Source organism: Hemitrygon akajei, chromosome 5 (assembly GCF_048418815.1).
Source record: "Hemitrygon akajei chromosome 5, sHemAka1.3, whole genome shotgun sequence".
Classification (NCBI taxonomy): Eukaryota; Metazoa; Chordata; class Chondrichthyes; order Myliobatiformes; family Dasyatidae; genus Hemitrygon; species Hemitrygon akajei.
In genome coordinates this window covers 158985269-159003267 of record NC_133128.1, presented here as the reverse complement: position 1 = coordinate 159003267, position 17999 = coordinate 158985269, and the positions used below count along the sequence as shown (strand labels likewise).

General features: G+C 41.0%; 1 protein-coding gene and 1 long non-coding RNA gene across 4 annotated transcripts in view; one reads left to right on the top strand and one right to left on the bottom strand.

Annotated features, from left to right (window-relative positions):
- The window catches only part of LOC140728372 (uncharacterized), a 106154-nt gene extending 90065 nt beyond the window's left edge, over positions 1-16089 (top strand). For both annotated transcript variants that reach the window (XR_012099057.1, XR_012099058.1), the window contains exons 3-4: positions 4414-4545; positions 12348-16089. This is a non-coding gene — a long non-coding RNA (uncharacterized lncRNA). The remainder of the gene's footprint in view (positions 1-4413; positions 4546-12347) is intronic.
- The window catches only part of hibch (3-hydroxyisobutyryl-CoA hydrolase), a 125037-nt gene that overhangs the window by 56100 nt on the left and 50938 nt on the right, over positions 1-17999 (bottom strand). For both annotated transcript variants that reach the window (XM_073046990.1, XM_073046991.1), the window contains one exon: positions 4849-4927. In XM_073046990.1, coding sequence (XP_072903091.1) covers positions 4849-4927 — 79 coding nt within the window. The remainder of the gene's footprint in view (positions 1-4848; positions 4928-17999) is intronic.

Below are 17999 nucleotides of genomic sequence, written 5' to 3'. Positions count from 1 at the left end.
GCCTACATGTATAGCCAAGTTGCCTAAAAAAATGTCATACAATAAACTCAGGATGCCGGGCCCAGCCTAAACTTTTGATTTCATTTTTCTGATAAAACTTGTCAATGTTTTCAAGCCAGTATTATGGGGTCTGTAGCACTATGAAAGTTCCAATTGAAGGACAAAAGACACTTAGAAGCAAATGATAATCTTAATTCAGATATGACTCATGCACCACAAACAAATGCTAGTGCTAGTGCCGATAAAAGCAAAAGTTTCTATCATGGAGAATAAACTGCTTATTTCATATTTCCATTCACCACAATTGGAAATACCGTAATGCATAAGAAATTTGTTATGAACCTTGTAAAACTGCTCTTTGTTATTTACTTGGAAAACTTCAAAACAAGATTTATGATAAATGTGTTGTGATTCAACTTTCAGTAACTAGGGGATCTTTCAATGGGCACGGAAGAATGTTAATTTAATTGCAATGTGCTCAGATTCTAATACATTCTTCAAAGTAAAATATAAAACCACAAAACAGGCCTTCAATTACAAATCAGCATTCATGGCACTCAGCGTATAACATCCACAGATTGCAGTTTGCTGTAAAGGCAGCTAGCAATCAGAATCTTTTGTATTTTTTATAGATCCATTCATGTTTGTATTCATTTTGCAATGAAACAAGCAAAATTCCTTCACATTCTAATTAAGTTGTCCATTACAATGTAAAATTGCCCGACTATACCTTGTGCTAAGAAAGCAGGACAAATCTAAACAGGCAATCAATCTCTTATCAGCCTATCCTCAAACGTCAACAATATGAATATTATAGTCTAAAATGCCACCAAGCAGCACCTATTCAGCAATAAATTGCTGTGGCGTGCTGTGTTCTTCTGGGGGAAAAAATTGCCATGAATGCACAATTTACTAAGCCACACTCCAAATGCACCTCCCACTCACCCCACTCCACCATGCCACATAAATATCATAACTCTGGCAATCACTAGCTAAGCATCTGCAATTAAAAACATTAGGGCCCCCTGACCTCTTCAGCTACAAATATCAGTCTACAAGTTTTGAAAGCAAGGCTTCTATTAACAAAGCCAATGATTTCATCCTTTTTTCCAGCAGCCCGTTGAACTTGCCTGTAACCTTTAAAAATCTGGGTAAGAATCATGAACGGATAATACTATAAAAGCTTAGTTATCCAGCATGTGCTTACAAATCAAGAGCCAGCCCAACCATTGCCCCAACACCACACTTTATCACCACAGGCACGTTCACTGTGCTGGTTGTCAGTCAGCAGGAGCGGCCATTCCAGTTCTCCCCCTTTATCAGCATCAGTGTTCCACAGTACAGGTTTCAGTCTGGCCTCTCTCTCAGCAATGCTCCTTCAGCAGCCTGCTGTTCAGAGAGTATTACAGCATAGACACAGGCCCCATAGCTAAACTAGTCTGTACCAACTTCGTCTTCTGCCTAGTGTCACACCTATACCTGGACCACAGTCCTGCATACCTCTTTCACCCATATACTTATCCAAGATTCGCCGATAAGCAATTGAATTGAAAATTGAAATATCTTTATTGTCATTGCATTGTACAATTGGTTATGCACCAATACAGCAAAAATGAGTTTGCAACTCTCGTACTCAATGCTATAAAACAACAAATAAAATAAATAAACAATAAATAAAATCAAGTAACCAGCCAGTACAAGCAATGTCCAGCAGTACGAAAGTGCAACTCAGATGAATGACAGCCATAAAACCAGCAATATCAAAAGTAGCAATATAACAAATTTATGTATGATGCTTGATCGATTGGTTCAGAGCAATTATAGCTCTGGAGAAAAAGCTATTTTTCAATCTGGAAGTGTGGGCATAGAAAATCCTATAATGTCTGCCAGACGGAAGAAGTTCAAACAGATGATTGCATGAGTGTGTATTGTCCTTACAGATGCTTGTAGCTTTCCTTAGGCAGCGTAAGCTGTAGGTGTCCTCCAGGGCTGGGAGCTGTGTCCCAATGATCTTTTATGCACTAGAGACGACCCACTGAAGTGCTTTCCTATCAGCTGCTGTACAACTGAGATACCACACAGAGATGCAGTATGTTAAGAAGCTCTCTATGGTGCAGCGGTAAAAGGTCACCAGCATCTGTTCAGGTAGACCAGCATCTACCACTTCCATTGGCAACTTGCTCTGCATTTGCAACACCCTCTGAGTGATGAAGTTCCCTCTCAAATACTACTTACATTTTCCACCTTTCATACAAACCTATGACCTCCAGTTCGAGTCTGCAAGCATTCACCCTATCTATACTCCTCAATTTTGTATACCTCTGCAAAATCTCCCCTCATTCTTATACGCTCCGGGGAATGAAGTCTTAATCTATTCAACCTTGGGCTAGAACTCAAGTCCTGAAGTCCTGGCAATATCCTTGAAAATTTTTCTCTCACTCTTACAAGCTTATTGGTATCATTCCTGTAGGCAGGTGACAAGAACGACACACAATATTCCAAATTACGCCTCACAAACATCTTATACAACTTTAACATACTCCCAACTCCTGTTCTCAATGTCCTGATTTAAGAAGGCCAATGTGACAAAAGCTCTCTTTACAACCTTATCTACCTACAGATCCATAATTCACTTACAATTAGTTATGGATCTGTATTCCTTGGTCCCTTTGTTCGCAGTGCATTATCATTCACTGTGGTAATTCTTACGCTGGCTTGTGCTCCCAAAGTGCAACACCTCAAACTTGTCTGCATTATATTCCAGATGCCATTTTTCATCCCATTTTCCCAGATGGCCAGATCACTTTGCAAGTTTTGATAGCCTTCCTGGTTGTCCACTACGCCTGCAACTTTGGTGACATCTGCAAATTTGCTAATCCAGTTTACCACATTCTCCACTAAATCATTTGCATAGATGATAAACAACGGACCCAGCACCAGTACCTCCACCACATCACTAGCCACAAGCTTCCAATCAGAGAGATAACCGTCTACTACCACTTTCTGGTTCGTTTCAACAAGACAAAGATGATTTCATCATTAAGGTCAGGTGACTTAACCTTCTGGACCAGTCTCCCATGCAGTTCCTTTTATGTTGGTGTAGGCACACTCTCAGCTCTGACACAGCAACTTCCTGTGGGGCCTGCCAGAATATAAATGAATTCAATGCCGGAACCTGGTACAAAAAATAAATAGATTATTGGATGACCTCAGCAGTTCAACATAGAGGCAAAAGGTGGAGGTTGACATTTCAGGTCAAGATCCTCCATCAGGACTGAAAGGGAGAAAGAATATTTGCTGGGATATAGGGGTTTTGGGGGGGAGATAGAGGCTGGAATGAAGGGCTAATGGGCAGATGGAACCAGCTGTGGGACAGAAGAAGGAAAGAGGTAAGCAAAGAGAGAAGAAACTATGTGAACAGGCTTTGTCAAGATCCCACATCAGGATTGAGGGAGTAGGACAGATTGCCAATACATATTAGTGCAGAGGGAAGAATATAGGCTGGCAGGTATATGAGAAGAGAGTTTCAGAGCTGAAAGATACCCAAAATTGACAAAAAAAACTGCACATGCCATTGGACTGTAGGCTATCCAAGTGGAATAGAGAGGGAGGGAGGGAGGGAGGGAGTGAGTAAGTGAGCGTGTGCGTGTGTGTAAGAAGAGAGGAAAATGCAGGAATATGTGACTGGTGGGTAAGATCACACTGGAGTTCATCTTTCCTCTCAATCCTGAGAGTCACTTTAAAAAATCTTTATCTTGGTATTTCATATTCTTGTTATTTATTGCTATTTATCTATATTTCCATTTGGACAGTTTGCTGTTTTCTATGCTCTACTTGACCTTTCCTTAGACCATTAAGACATAGGAACAGAATTAGGCCATTCAGCCCATCGAGTCCACTCCTCCATTTCATCATGGCCAATCCCGAATCCCATTCAACCCCATACACCAGCCCTGTCACCATACCCTTGATGTCTGGACCAATCAGGAATCTATCAATTTCCGCTTTGAATATACCCATGGACTTGGCCTCCACCGCTCTTTGGCCAAAATAAAATTCCTCCTTACTTCTGTTCTAAAAGGTCGCTCCTCAATTTTGAGCTGTGCTCTCTAGTTCTGGATACGCCCACCAGAGGAAACACCCTCTCCACATGCACCTTATCTAGTACATTGATCCTGTTCTACTATTCTATAGATTTGCTGAGTATGCTCACAGGAAAGAGAAGCTCATGGTTGTATGTGTTGACATACATGTACTCTGATTATAAAATTGACTTGGAACTTTGAAGCAGTGTATCAATTTGAGAAGTCGACTCACCCCTTTTGCCTTCACTGTTTGAACCACTGATTTCTAGCAGTCTGTTTTTGTTCCGGTTAATAAATGTTTGATAACCAGGACTTTACTGCATGTTAGAGCTACTACTGACAGTAGAAGACTTGGCCTCCAAAATTTGTACAGGACCTCCAGAGAATGCAGCTTCCAAAGATCACCAACAAACCACTATCCCCAGGAAATGGAGAGAAAGCCAGTGCAGCCATCAGCACAGTAAGTGACTCCTCCAATATCTCTATGTTTGGGGATTTGATGTGGCAGTGTTTTCTACTCAGCTGTCAGAACCTTCTTTACGATAACTATGTACGGTACCATGACACAGACTAACACTTTTTTTAAAAACACATCTATCCAGGATAAATGATAAAACACACTGAAAGAACAAGTCAGCTGCGAGTGCAGTTTGATACAAATAGAACTGCTTCAGAATTTTTCCAAAATGTACGTTAATGAAATATAGCAATTTCAACATGTAATAGAACACTTTGATAAATGTTCCTGTAATCAAAGTTTTACCTATTCCTGTCTCTGGCATAGCAAACAACGTTTTCTCTGTGGCCACCCGGAAATGTCCATGCACTGATAACCCAACACCCTGAAAAAGAAGTGGAGAAATACCGGCATTACATTGATGAAAATGTATTTGCAAAAAATATTGAAGACAAGTCCTGTGAAAATCAGTGATAGTATTTAGTCATAAATTAAAAGCTATGGGGTTCCATAGTATACCGCCTGCAGTTTATATTAAGTATCACACAGCAGGTGAAGAAAGCAGTGTATTACATATTATATCTGTAAACTAGACATCACAGAATTACCTGCTAAGACCACAAACAGCAATAATACTTGAGCCAGAAGGAAATTAACCTCCGCCCCAGTAGTTATTGATCAAAGTAGCCTTAATTCTGGAAAGGGGAAGGAGTTCACTTTGTAACTCGAATTAGGAAGATTAAATCCAACAGCTGCTGACACATTAATTCAGATAGCCAAGTCTAACATGAACAAAATGGCATATTCAATCTTCCTGAATCTGTTCTTAAATCAAATTGAGAGAAAAAAAATTAAGTAAATTGTTTTTGCTGTCATGGCTTATGTATCTGTTGACCAGTGATATGAGAAACAATCTGTGTGAACACGGACAATTTAGAAATCACTCGTCACTGAAAAGATAAATTTATTTTCTTTAAAAAAGATTTTCAAAGTGATATGAAATTTATGATAGAGGGTACCGAAGAATATGGGTTTGTTACTGCATATTTTAACGGTGAGAAACCATCCAAGGGTTATTCAAATCAAGCCAAACCATTATTATTTTCAAAGAATATATTCTGCAATCCTAAACGCATCTAGCCATAAACACAAACAGCATCACTTTCCCTGAGGAGAGAAAAAGAACAGTTATGAAACAGCTATCTGCTTTATTGGTCTGAAGCAGAAGTTAAGCTCATTTTCTTTTGCAGTTTAAAAAAAGGTCACCCGTGCAACAAAGCTGACCCCAATCAAAACCAATCTTCAATTGGCTGCCAGCTTGTACTCAAGGAGTCATCTCTTGCTGAAGGAAACCTACCAACCAAAATATTTACACAAATACAAAAAAAAAATTAAACATTCCTTTTAATTTCATGGTTCACTGCACTTGGCTATTGTGTAGAAATTACAAGAACAACATAACACTACACTGGGTGGTCTTTAATAGTTTATCAGCTGGATTATCATAGTCAGTGCAAGCACCCTTTCCAGTTCATTTGCTAACTACACTAATCACAGCTAGAACAAATATGGTGAGACCATTAGCACAACTAAATGTACTAAATATCATAAAACAAATAAGGCAGAATTAGGCCATCTGGCCCACTGAGTCTGCTCCGCCATTTCATTATGGCTGATCCATTTCCCTCCCTGTCCCAATCACTTACCTTCTTCCCATAACCCTCCATGCCCTGACTAATCAAAAATCTATTGACCTCTGTCTTAAATATACCCAATGACTTAGGCTCCACAGGTTCACTATTCTCTGGCTAAAGAAATTCCTCCTAATTTCTGTTCTAAATGTTTATCCCTCTATTCTGAGGCTGTGTTCTCTGGTCTTTGACACCCCCACATAGGAAATATCCTCTCCACATACACTCTATCTAGACCTTTCAATATTTGATAGGTTTCAATGAGATTCCACCCTCTTCCCCTCCCATTCTTCTGAATGCCAGTATGCCAGTGAGTACAGGCCCAGAGCCATCAAACTTTCCTCATTTGATAAGCCTTTCAATTCCAGAATAACTTTTGTGAACTTCCTCTGAATCCTCTCCAATGTCAGCACATCCTTTCTTAGATAAGAGGCCAAACACTGCTCATAATAACCTCAACATTACATCCTTGCTTTTATATTATATTCTTTTAAAATGAATGCTAACATTTCATTTGCCTTCCTGACCACATACTCAATTTGCAAATTAACCTTTAGAGAATCCTGCACGAGGACTCCAAAGTCCTTTTGCATCTCGGATTTTTGATTTTTTTCTCTCCATTTAGAGTATCATCTATAATTTTTTTCTTTGACCAAAGTGCCTGACCATACACTTCCCACACTGTAGTTCAAAGTTCAAAGCAAATTTTATTATTGTAATACATATGTCTCCATATATAATCCTGAGATTCATTTTCTTGTGGGCATACTCAATGGAATATAGAATGAGTGAACAACGCCAAACTAGGGCTTTCAGAGTGCAGAACACAACAAACTGTGCAAATGCCAAAAGAAGAAACAATAATATAAATAAATAAGCAATAAATATTCAGAAAGTGAGATGAAGAGCCCTTGAAAGTGAGTCCATTGGCTGTGGGAACATTTCAATGATGGGGCAAGTGAAGTTGAGTGAAGTTATCCCCTTTGTTCAAGAGGGGATGTAACTGTTCCTAAACCCGGTGGCATGAGTGCTAGGGCTTTTGTACATTTTTACCTGATGGCTGCAGCAAGAAGGGAGCATCTCCTAGGTGGTGGAGGTCCCTGATGATGGATGCCACTTTCCTGCGACAGTGTTCCACATGGACGTGCTCAATGGGGGGAGTGCTGTACCTGTGATAGACTGTGCCATATCCACTATGTTTTGTAAAATTTTCCATTCAAGAGCATTGGTGTTTCCATACCAGGCTGTGACGCAACCCAGTCAATGTCCTCTCCACTACACACCTATAGAAGTTCCTCATAGCTTTAGATGGCATGCAGAATCTCTGCAAACTCCTAAGGAAGTAGAGGTACTGCTGTGTTTTTTTGCGTAACTGCACTTGCATGCTGGCCCAGAGTAGGTCCTCTGAAACAATAACACCCAGGAATTTGAAGTTTCTGACCTTCTCTACCTCTGATCCTCCAATGACTGGCTCATGGAACGCTGGTTTCCTTCTCCTGAAGTCTATAATCAGTTCCTTGGTCTTACTGACATTGAGTGAGAGGATGTTGTTATGACACCACTCAACTAGATTTTCAGTCTCATTCCTATATACTGATTCAGCCTACGACAGTGATGTCATCAGCAAACTTGAATATGGCACTGGAGCTGTGCTTAGCCACACAGTCATTAAGTGTAAAGTGAGTAGAGCAGGAGACTAAGCATATAAACTTTTTGATCATGGAGGAGATGTTGTTGTCAAGCCACAATGACTGGGGTCTGCAAGTGAAGAAATCAAGGATCCAATTGCACAAGGAGGTATTGAGGCCAAGGTCTTGAAGCTTATTGATTAGTTTTGTGGGGATGACAGTATTTAACGGCAAGCTGTAGTTCGTAAAGAGCATCCTGATGTATGCATCTATGCTGTCCAGGTGTTCCAGGGTTGAGTCAAGAGTCAGTGAGATGGCAGCTGCTGTGGATCTGATGCATTGGTAAGGCAAATTGGAGCAGATCCAAGTTGCTTCTTGGGCAGGAGTTGATACGTTTCATCACTGGACTCTCAAAACATTTTTTTTTTACTGTGGATGTCAGTGCAACTTGATGATAGTCATTGAGGCAGGTTACCACGTTCTTCTTAGGCGCAGGTATAACAGAAGCCTGCTTGAGGTGTGGGGTGCCATACACTTCCGAAGTGGGAGGTTAAAGATCTGAGGACACTCTGGCCAGTTGATCAGCATCGGTCTTTAGTACTTGGCCAGATAGCTGGTCTAGGCCAGATGCTGTTCATGGGTTCACCCTCCTGAAGGCAGTTTGCACGTCAGCTTCAGAGACTGAAATCACAGGATCATCAGGGGGCTGTGGGAGATTGTGATGGTTCCTGCATGGTTTGATGGTCAAAGCAAGCATTGAAGACAATGAGCTCATCTGGAAGCAAAGCCCTGTGGTCATCTATGTACGTCACTTGAGTTCACTTTGGAAGAGTTAATACTGATCAAGCCCTTCCACAGTGGTCAAACATTCTTCATTGATTCAAGTTTGGTCCAGAATTGCCACTCTAACAGTGAGATGGCTTTCTGGAGATTGTACATGGACCTCTTGGTCCATTTCTTTCTTAGTCAACAGACTTGAATGCCTTTAATCTGGCTCTCAGCAGATTTCAGATCTCATGGTTCATCCAGGGCTTCTGATTGGGGAAGACTCTGAATGCTACACTGGGATACACTCCTCTACAGTTGTTTTAATAAAGTCCATAACAACCTAGGTGTATTCATTCAGATCCCTAGGTAAGTGCTTGAACACAACCCAGTCCACTGAGTTGAAACAATCCCACTGCCGCTCCTCTGCCTCTCTTTGATGTCCTCATCTCCAGAGCTTTGCTCTTTAGCCTCTGCCTGGATACAGATAGGAGAAGGATAGCCAAGTGATCTGATTTACCAAAATACTGTCTGGGCAAGGAACTGTAGGCATTCCTTATCTTAGTATAACAGTGGTCTAGTACGTTGTGACCTCTGGTGCTAAAAGTTATATGCTGTTGCTAATTGGGCAGGGTTTTCTTCAAACAAGCCTGGTTGAAGTCTCTGACGATGATTTGAAATGCTTCGGAATGGACTGTTTCTTGTTTGCAGATGGCATCATGCAGTATCTCAAGTGCTTGATTATAGTCGGCTGGTGTTGGTAAGCAAACTGAGGTGAGGATTCCAGAGAGGATTGCCTTAGGTAAATAGAACGGATGGCATTTGACCATTAGATGTTCAGGGTTGGGGGAACACATGTTCGACAAAACAGCCATAACGGATAACCAATGAAACATTTTCCTAAAACACACACCTCCTCCTTTTGCCTTTCCCGACTCAACAGCTCAGTCCATTCTGTTACTCAAGAAGCCTTCGGGTTTCACCGCTGTATCTGATATGACCGGAGAAAACCACGCTTCAAACAAGCATACAATGGAACAGATTCTCAGCTCCCTTCAATACAGCAGTCTACCCCGAAACCACATCCTTAACAATCTTCCCAAATACCAAGGTCATACTAACTGGCCCATAATTTCCTTTCCTCTGCCTCTCTCCCTTCTTGAAGAGTGGAGCGACATTTGCAATTTTCCATCCTTTGGAACCAAAATCTATTGGTTCTTAAAAGGTCATTACTAATGCCTCTACAATCTCTTTCAGAACCCTGGGGTGTAGATCATCTAGTCCAGGTGATTTATGTACCTTCAGACCTTACAGTTTCCCAAGCATCTTCTCCCTGGTAATGGTAACTTCTCTCTCTTCTGCCCCTTAACAATCACAAACTTCCAGCATACTTCCATTGTCTTTCACAGTGAAGACTGATGCAAAATACTTACTCAGTTCTCCACCATTTCCTTGTCTCCCATTACTACCTCTCCAGTGTCATTTTCTGATTATCTACTCTCGCCTCTCTTTTACTCTTTATATATCTGAAAAAAACTTCCAATATCCTCTTTTATACTTCTGGATAGTTTACCTTCATATTCCATCTTTATGGCTTTTCTAGTTGCCTTCTGTTGGTTTTTAAAAGCTTCCCAATTGTCTAACTTCCCTTGTCAGCCACAGTTGCATCATCCTGCCTTCAGAATACTTCATCTTTAGGATGAATCTATCTATCCTGAGCCTTCCATATTGCTCCCAGAAATTCCAGCCATTGCTGCTCTGCTAGTGTCCCCTTCCAATCAACTTTGGCCAACTCCTCTCTCATGCCTCTATAATTCTCTTTACTTTACCGCAGTGGTGATACATCTGACTTTAGCTTCTCCCTCTCAAATTGCAGGGTGAATTCTATCATATTATTATCTATGAGGCCCCCCCCCCCCCCCAACGCCACTAGGGTTTCTTTACCTTAAGCTCTCTAATCAATTCTTGTTCATTGCACATCACCCAATTCAGAAAATAGCTGATGCCCTTGTGGGCTCAACCACAAGCAGTTAAAAAAAAGCTATCTTGTGAGCATTCTACAAATTCCCCAATATCCAGCACCAGCCTGATTTTCCCAATCTACCTGCATATTGAAATCCCCAATGACTATCACAACATTGCTCTTTTTACATGCCTTTTCCATCTCCTGTCATAACTGGTACCCCACATCCTGGCTACTGTTTGAAGGCCTATATATAACTCCCAACAGGGTCTTTTTACCTTTGTAGTTTCTTGGCTCAACCCACAAGGATTCTACGTCTTCTGAACCTATGCCACCTCTTTCTAAGGATTTGATTTCATTTTTTTACCAACAGAACTACCCCTCCCCCTCTGCCTACTTGCCTGTACTTTTGATGCATTGTATCCTTGAATGTTAAGCTCCCAGCTATAATTTTCTTTCAGCCATGACTTGATGTCCACAACATCATACTTACCAATCTCTAACTGTGCTACAAGTTCATCTACCTCATTCCATATACTGCGTGCACTCAAACACCTTCTGTATTCATCACCCTTATAAATTTTGACCTCTTTTACATGGCAACTCATTCCGTTGACTGCAATTTTGCACTATCATCAGCCTGTCCTTGCCAGCAGTCTCACTACACACTGCCTCTGTTTGTAAACTAACAGCTCCAAACCCAGCACTATCACTCCGGTTCCTAACCCCCTGCCAAATTAGTTTAAACCCTGCTGTATAGCTCTAGCAAATCTGGCGCTCATTAGGACATATCCTTTGTCATGCTTTGAAAAGATTCAGCTGCGTCAGTGTATACTTGGCTGTGCTGAATACTAGATCAGCACATTAGATCACTCAACAGAGGAGTTAACCCCAGAAATTCATACATGTTGAATCAGGCTCCTGTTCATAAAGATAAATTAATTTAAAATCATTTTTTAAAAATCTGCCTTGAGTGTAACCCCACCTAACTCCATAGCCTCATCTTTCCCTTCACTCGGCACCATTCCCTACTTGCACCCCCACCCACCCCACCCCCATGCTATCTCAGGTCCTTCTAAGTTAGTCCTGCTCAATCTTTTCATCTCATCATTGAATGCTAATCCGTACTGAAGCTACATCTTTGGAACATTTTGATGTCAGTCTCAGGGTTTGCTGAATCTTGGTGGCTAGTGATAATACTTGCCTCTTGCTTATTACATTGTTGGTGATCTAAAGATCTAACCTAACTTGTCCCACCAAAAGCAAGTACCTGAGATGTTGCTTTGTTATTTTTTAAATGTGCTCTCTCACGAGGAGTGTCACCTCTGAAGTGCTGTCCTTGCCTGTAATCTGAACACAATATACTACAGGTCATGAGAAACCCTGTGAAAGATACACATCGTCATGGGTGATTCAGTAGTGTAGTGTTTAGTCACTGTTACAGTGTCAGCAACCTGCGTTCAATTCCTGCCACTGTCTGAGTTTCCAGGTACTCCCCCTGACCGTGCAGGATTGGAGTGGGTGCTCTGGCTTCCTCCCACATCCCAAAGGCACACGGGTTAGTAGGTTCATTGGTCACATGGGTGTACTTGGGTGGTGTGGGCTCATGGACCACAAGGGTATGTTACCATGTTGCATCTCTAAATAAAAATATAAGTTTTATTACCCTTATTGTTTTCTGTTGCTCCTTTCCATGCCTTGTGGCACATCAGGTGACAACCTTGCCGTTTGTTTAGTTATTTTTGTCTGTTTTTTTAGAAGGCCGAGCTGCTAGCTTGATGCTCAAACCAGGACAGGTGGAAAGTGTGCAAGGAGCCAGCAGGATTCGAACCCAGGACCACGCGCATTTAAGTCTGATGTGGATGCTACTACACCATTGGCTGGCTGTTATTATCCTTGTGCATTATATTCATTTATTGCCAGCTGTTGAGATCAAATCACCATGCCAAAGTGACTCTTCACATTCAAAGAGTTGTAGAAAAGTACAGCACAGTATCAGGACCTTCAACCTATCAACTCCCATCAACCTGCATTCTTTATTCTTTAATATTTATTATTCTTCAGGTTTTACTGTGCTGTTCAAATAATCAAGAGCATTGACTTTATTTCTAATCTTTTTTGTGAAAGCCATGAGTTCAGCTAGTGGCACCTTTTACAGATACCAGATTAGGAGTGTTATGTCTTTCATGATGAGGTTTGTCATTTTATTTCTAATTACTAGATCTCACTGCTTATTTGTGGGCTCACAGCTGTTGTTGATTGCTCATTATCACATTGTTAAACAATTAGCTTTTGTCATCAGGTCAGCCATTTTATCGTTTGTACATTTCATTCAGTAGTTAGAAGCACCTATTAGAAGTCAAAGGAATTACAATCAATATTTGAATCTGCTTTTCATAGGAACACCGAGAAGTACTGTAACGTGTTGGCGAATATTAAAACTGCCTTCAACTACACCAGGACAGGAACTATCCATCTGCCTAGCTTGAGAAAGTAGGGAATACTCTAGAGCAAGAGAGGAATAGCCCTCCACACTCCTACCATCCATGTATCTCACCAAACTTCTCTTAAAAGTTCAGGCACAAACCGTCTCTTCTTTACAGATCCCACCTTCCCTGGAGGAAAGCCCAATGATCCAAAATCCCCCTCCTACACCAACTCCTTAACCACATGTTAAACTGCATAATCTTCCTATTTCTGGCCTCACTAGCACATGGCACAGCAGCAATCTTGCGATCACAACCCTGGAGGCCCTGCACCATCTCAGTACCCAACTCCCTGAACTCACTTTGCAGAAACTTGTCACTCTTCCTATCTAAGCCATTGGTACCCTACGTGGACCATGACCTCTGGTCATTCACCCTTCCACTTAAGAATGCTGAGGACTCCATCGGAGATGTCCCAGATCCTGGCACTCAGGAGGCAACATACCAACCAGGACCTCATACTCGTCCAAAGAACCTCCTTTCTGTTCCCCTAACTAACAAATCCTCTATCACCACAACTTGCTTCTTCTCCCCCTTCCCTTCTGAATGACAGAATCAGATTCAGTGCCAGAGAGCTGACCTCCATGACTTTCCTCTGCTAGGTCTGCCCTCTCCCCCAAATTAGTACATCTGTTGTTGAGAGGGATGGCCATGGGGGTACTCTCCACAGGCTGTTTAACCCCTTCCTGTCACACAATTTTCAGTGTCCTACACCGTAGATGCAATTACTTCTCTACATGTCCTATCACCCTTCAGCCTCCCAATTGATCCGGAGTTTATCCAGCTCCAGCTCCTTAATGTAGATAGTTAGAAGCTGCAGCTGGATGCACTTCTTGCAGGTGTGGTCGTCAGGGACACTGGAGTTCTCCCCGCCTTTCCACATCATGCAAAGGGAACATTCCACTATCCTGCCTGGCATCTACTGTTCTAACTGAGCAAATATAAAGGAGGAAGAAGAAAAAGCTCTACCTACAGCTTTTTTTGCTTTCTCTCACTCTAGCCTCTCCTCACTGAAGCCTCGAAGAGCAATAGTCTCAAGATCCCCACTCTAACTCTGTGCACTCCAATGATGGTCACTCTGCTTGCCCTGCCTTACATTAATTTGTTCTTGCCAATCAATCCCAAATGCTGATTGGCTGCTGCTCAAAGCTCCAAAATGCCACAAGTTGCTGCCTTTTCTACTCATTCTGCGAATCTGAGTGAGCTACGTCTTCTCAGGCCTCTAGGCCATCTGTGCATTGCATCCTGTTGCCTTGCGGATTCAGATGTCACACTGTGCAACACAGCACGACAATTCTGGAGCCCTGTTGGCTACATAGTCAGAACAGCCCTGCTCCCACCCCTACCATTAGCCCCCCCCCCACCCAGTCAATCTCCAGATGTGTTCAAAAACATCTTCAGCTTGCCAATCACTTCTTCGATATCAGGTTTACAAGTTGCTTACCATTTAAGTTTGTAGGTTTCAGTAGCCACTTTGCAGCACCAGATTTCTCTTCATAAGCAGATAGCTGGTTGCATGGCTCCAAGGTACACAGAAGTCAAGCAGACTGCACTGCAACACGATGAATACTCCACAGCAGCTGCCCATGAATCCCAGGCCCTCCCAATAAAGATCATTTGTGGTTGCAGACAAGCTTATACCAATTGGGTGGAAATTCCTGTAGTTGATTAACAAGTTGACTTACAGGAACCTTAGCAGTTACATCTACAGTCAACAACAACCTCCCCCTTTTGGAAGTTAGCTGGGGTTTTGCATCCACTTACCAGGCAGTTGTGAAAAAAAGTTTCACTGCAGGTAAAGGTGGCAAAAATTGCTGATCACACTAAAAAGGAAACAATTTGTGGACTATTGACCTGATAAGCAAACAAATATCTCCTGCAAAGTCATGCAAGAATCTGGAAACAAAGAGGTTGAGAGGAGTGATGGTTTTGCAGCCATTGGTACAACATGCAAGAGGAACATTGGTAGATCCTCTTGCACGATTGCCAGATCGATTCAGCAACAGGTCTGCTTTCAAAAGGCTCCCAAGCATGCTATTTCTGCAGCATAAAATCTACAGATTTCTCACAGAGCCTTCATTTTCCTCCGACAATGTCTTCACTCCCCAATCCCAAAAATACACATTCCATCACCTGTTTTAAAATTCCACAAGAGGTATAAACTTTAGTATTTAATTTCATGTAAAGTTAAGCTCCAGAAAACAAAGGGATGTAATAAACAGAATAAAATTAGAGATAGGATACAAAAAACAAGTATTTTGTTTATATTTTAAAGCACTAATAATAATTAAAAATCTAAAGTAAGCTTAAATTTCAGTTGAATACAATTAAGATTTATTACATCATTAAAAGCTCACATAAATTTGAATGCATAAATCTGAACTTCTGCTTAAGTGTTTCATCAGTAACTAATGGTTTGCTAGTGGAAAACATCCCAACTTCGTACCATCACATGCTTATAGGCTGAATCTCTCAGGGAGAAAGCAATTCAATGAAACTGCTGGAGGACCGTGACAAATCGAATAGTGACCCAAGTCCTTTTGTTTATTTGCAGACATAGTGATGATGTTCAAAGCAACACCCTCAATATTACTCTCCAGGCCTATTATAGAAAACCAGTTTATGTCCAAAGGCTACATATTTCATTCACTGAGTAAAAATACTATAAGCAGATATCATAGATGATCTGACAAAGTCCATGTCACAAGCAATCACACACATGCACCACAACTGTCAAGGAATTGCTTTGAGAGAACTATTTTGGTTCAGTTTTTGAAAATGGTGTTGAACTCGAGGGCAAATAGCTGGACTATCACTACTTTCACTTTGCTGAAACAAACAAACAAACAACTGTTCTTTTTCAATTATCTGGAATAGTTTAGCAACATGGAAATAAAATTCACCTTGAAAAAATGTCTGCCTTATGCTTCTATTATCAGTGGCCAGAAGCGTTGCAGCGATAACTGACACTTTATCTGCATCAATGTTAAAACCACAGCTTTTGCCCTTGACGATACCAGAGTTGAGTAGATTTTTATGCACAATTATCTCTCAAGTTTGAGATCAAATTGCCTCATAGCTTTTTCACCTGTGCTCTTCCCTATCACAGAACTGTTTTCTTTACTCTTGTTACAGTCCTTTTGTAAAGGCTCTTTCACTCTTAAAACTGCCAGCCTCAACAGCCTTTAGTACATTCTGAGAATTATTTAATTTAATAAACTCTAATAATATTTTTAGTGCTGGCCAAATATAAAATTCATGTTGCTTCATCCTATTTCTATGGTATGTCAAAAACTAAACACCATGCTATTTCACAAAAAAAAATTTTCAGAATATGAACCACAAACAATGAGTGACTTTTCCTCCTTCGCATGCCTTAGAGATAGATCACCACTGTTACACAAGAGAGAGAGATTCCATGAGCTGATGAAAAATTAAACAATCTTGCATTTGGAAAAGAAATTCACACCAGAACGTGGAATGTCAGTAAAATGAAATTGAGCATCTTTAATATAATAGAATGCCCTAAAGCATTCTAATCATGCCATCAGACCAAACTCAAAATTTAAAGACTGAACTAAATTTATTTTCAAAGTACATATACTTTACCATATACTACACTGAAATTATTTTCCTGCAGGCATTTACAGGAAAAAATAGAGAACAGAATTTCAGAAAAACTAAACATAAACAACAAAGACTGATAAACAGTCAATGTACAAAATAAGATAAACAGTGCTATTAAAAAATACGGAGAACATGAGCTGTAAAGAGTCCCTGGAAGTGAGTCTGTAGGTCGTAGAATCAGTTCAGAGTTGTGGTGAATGAAGTTATCCACACCAGTTCAGGAGTTTGATGGTTGTAGGGTCAAACCTGTTCATGACTCTGATGGTGTTTCGCATTGAACAACAGAAGAGACATGAAGCTTGAATTTTATGTCAACATCAGAAATTACAGGTAAGTTTTATATCAGTTCTTATAAGTTAATTACAGGTAAGTTTTATATCAACAAATTCCACAGATTTACCACCCTCTGACTAAAGTAATTTCTCTGCATTTCAGTTCTAAATGGACGTCCTTAAATCCTGAAGTTGTGCCCTCCTTGTACCAGAATTGCCTACCATGGGAAATAACTTTGCCATATCTAATCTGTTCAGGCCTTTTAACATTTAGAATGTTTCTATAAGATCCCCCCTCATTCTCCTGAACTCCAGGGAACACAGCCCAGGAGCTGACAGATGTTCCTCATACAGTAACCCTTTCATTCCTGGAATCATTCTCATAGATCTTCTCTGAACCCTCTCCAATGTCAGTATATCCCTTCTAAAATAAGGAGCCCAAAACTGCACACAATACTCCAAGTGTGGTCTCACGAGTGCCTTTTACAGCCTCAACATCACATCCCTGCTCTTATATTCTATATCTCTAGAAATGAATGCCAACATTGCATTCTCCTTCTTCACCACCAACTCAACCTGGAGGTTAACCTTCAGGGTATCCTGCACAAGGACTCTCAAGTCCCTTTGCATCTCTGCATTTTGAATTCTCTCTCCATCTAAATAATTGTCTGCCCGTTTATTTCTTCCACCAAAGTGCATGGCCATACACTTTCCAACACTGTATTTCATTTACCACTTCTTTGCCCATTCCCCTAAACCATCAAAGACTCTCTGTAGGCTCTCTCTATCCTCAACACTACCCAAACCTCCACCTATCTTTGTATCATCAGCAAATTTAGCCACAAATCCATTAACACAGTAGTCCAAATCATTGACATACATCGTAAAAAGCAGCGGTCCCAACACCGACCCCTGTGGAATTCCACTGGTAACCGGCAGCCAGCCAGAATAGGATCATTTTACTCCCATTCTCTGTTTTCTGCTGACCAGCCAAAGCTTCACCAATGCTAGTAACTTCCCTGTAA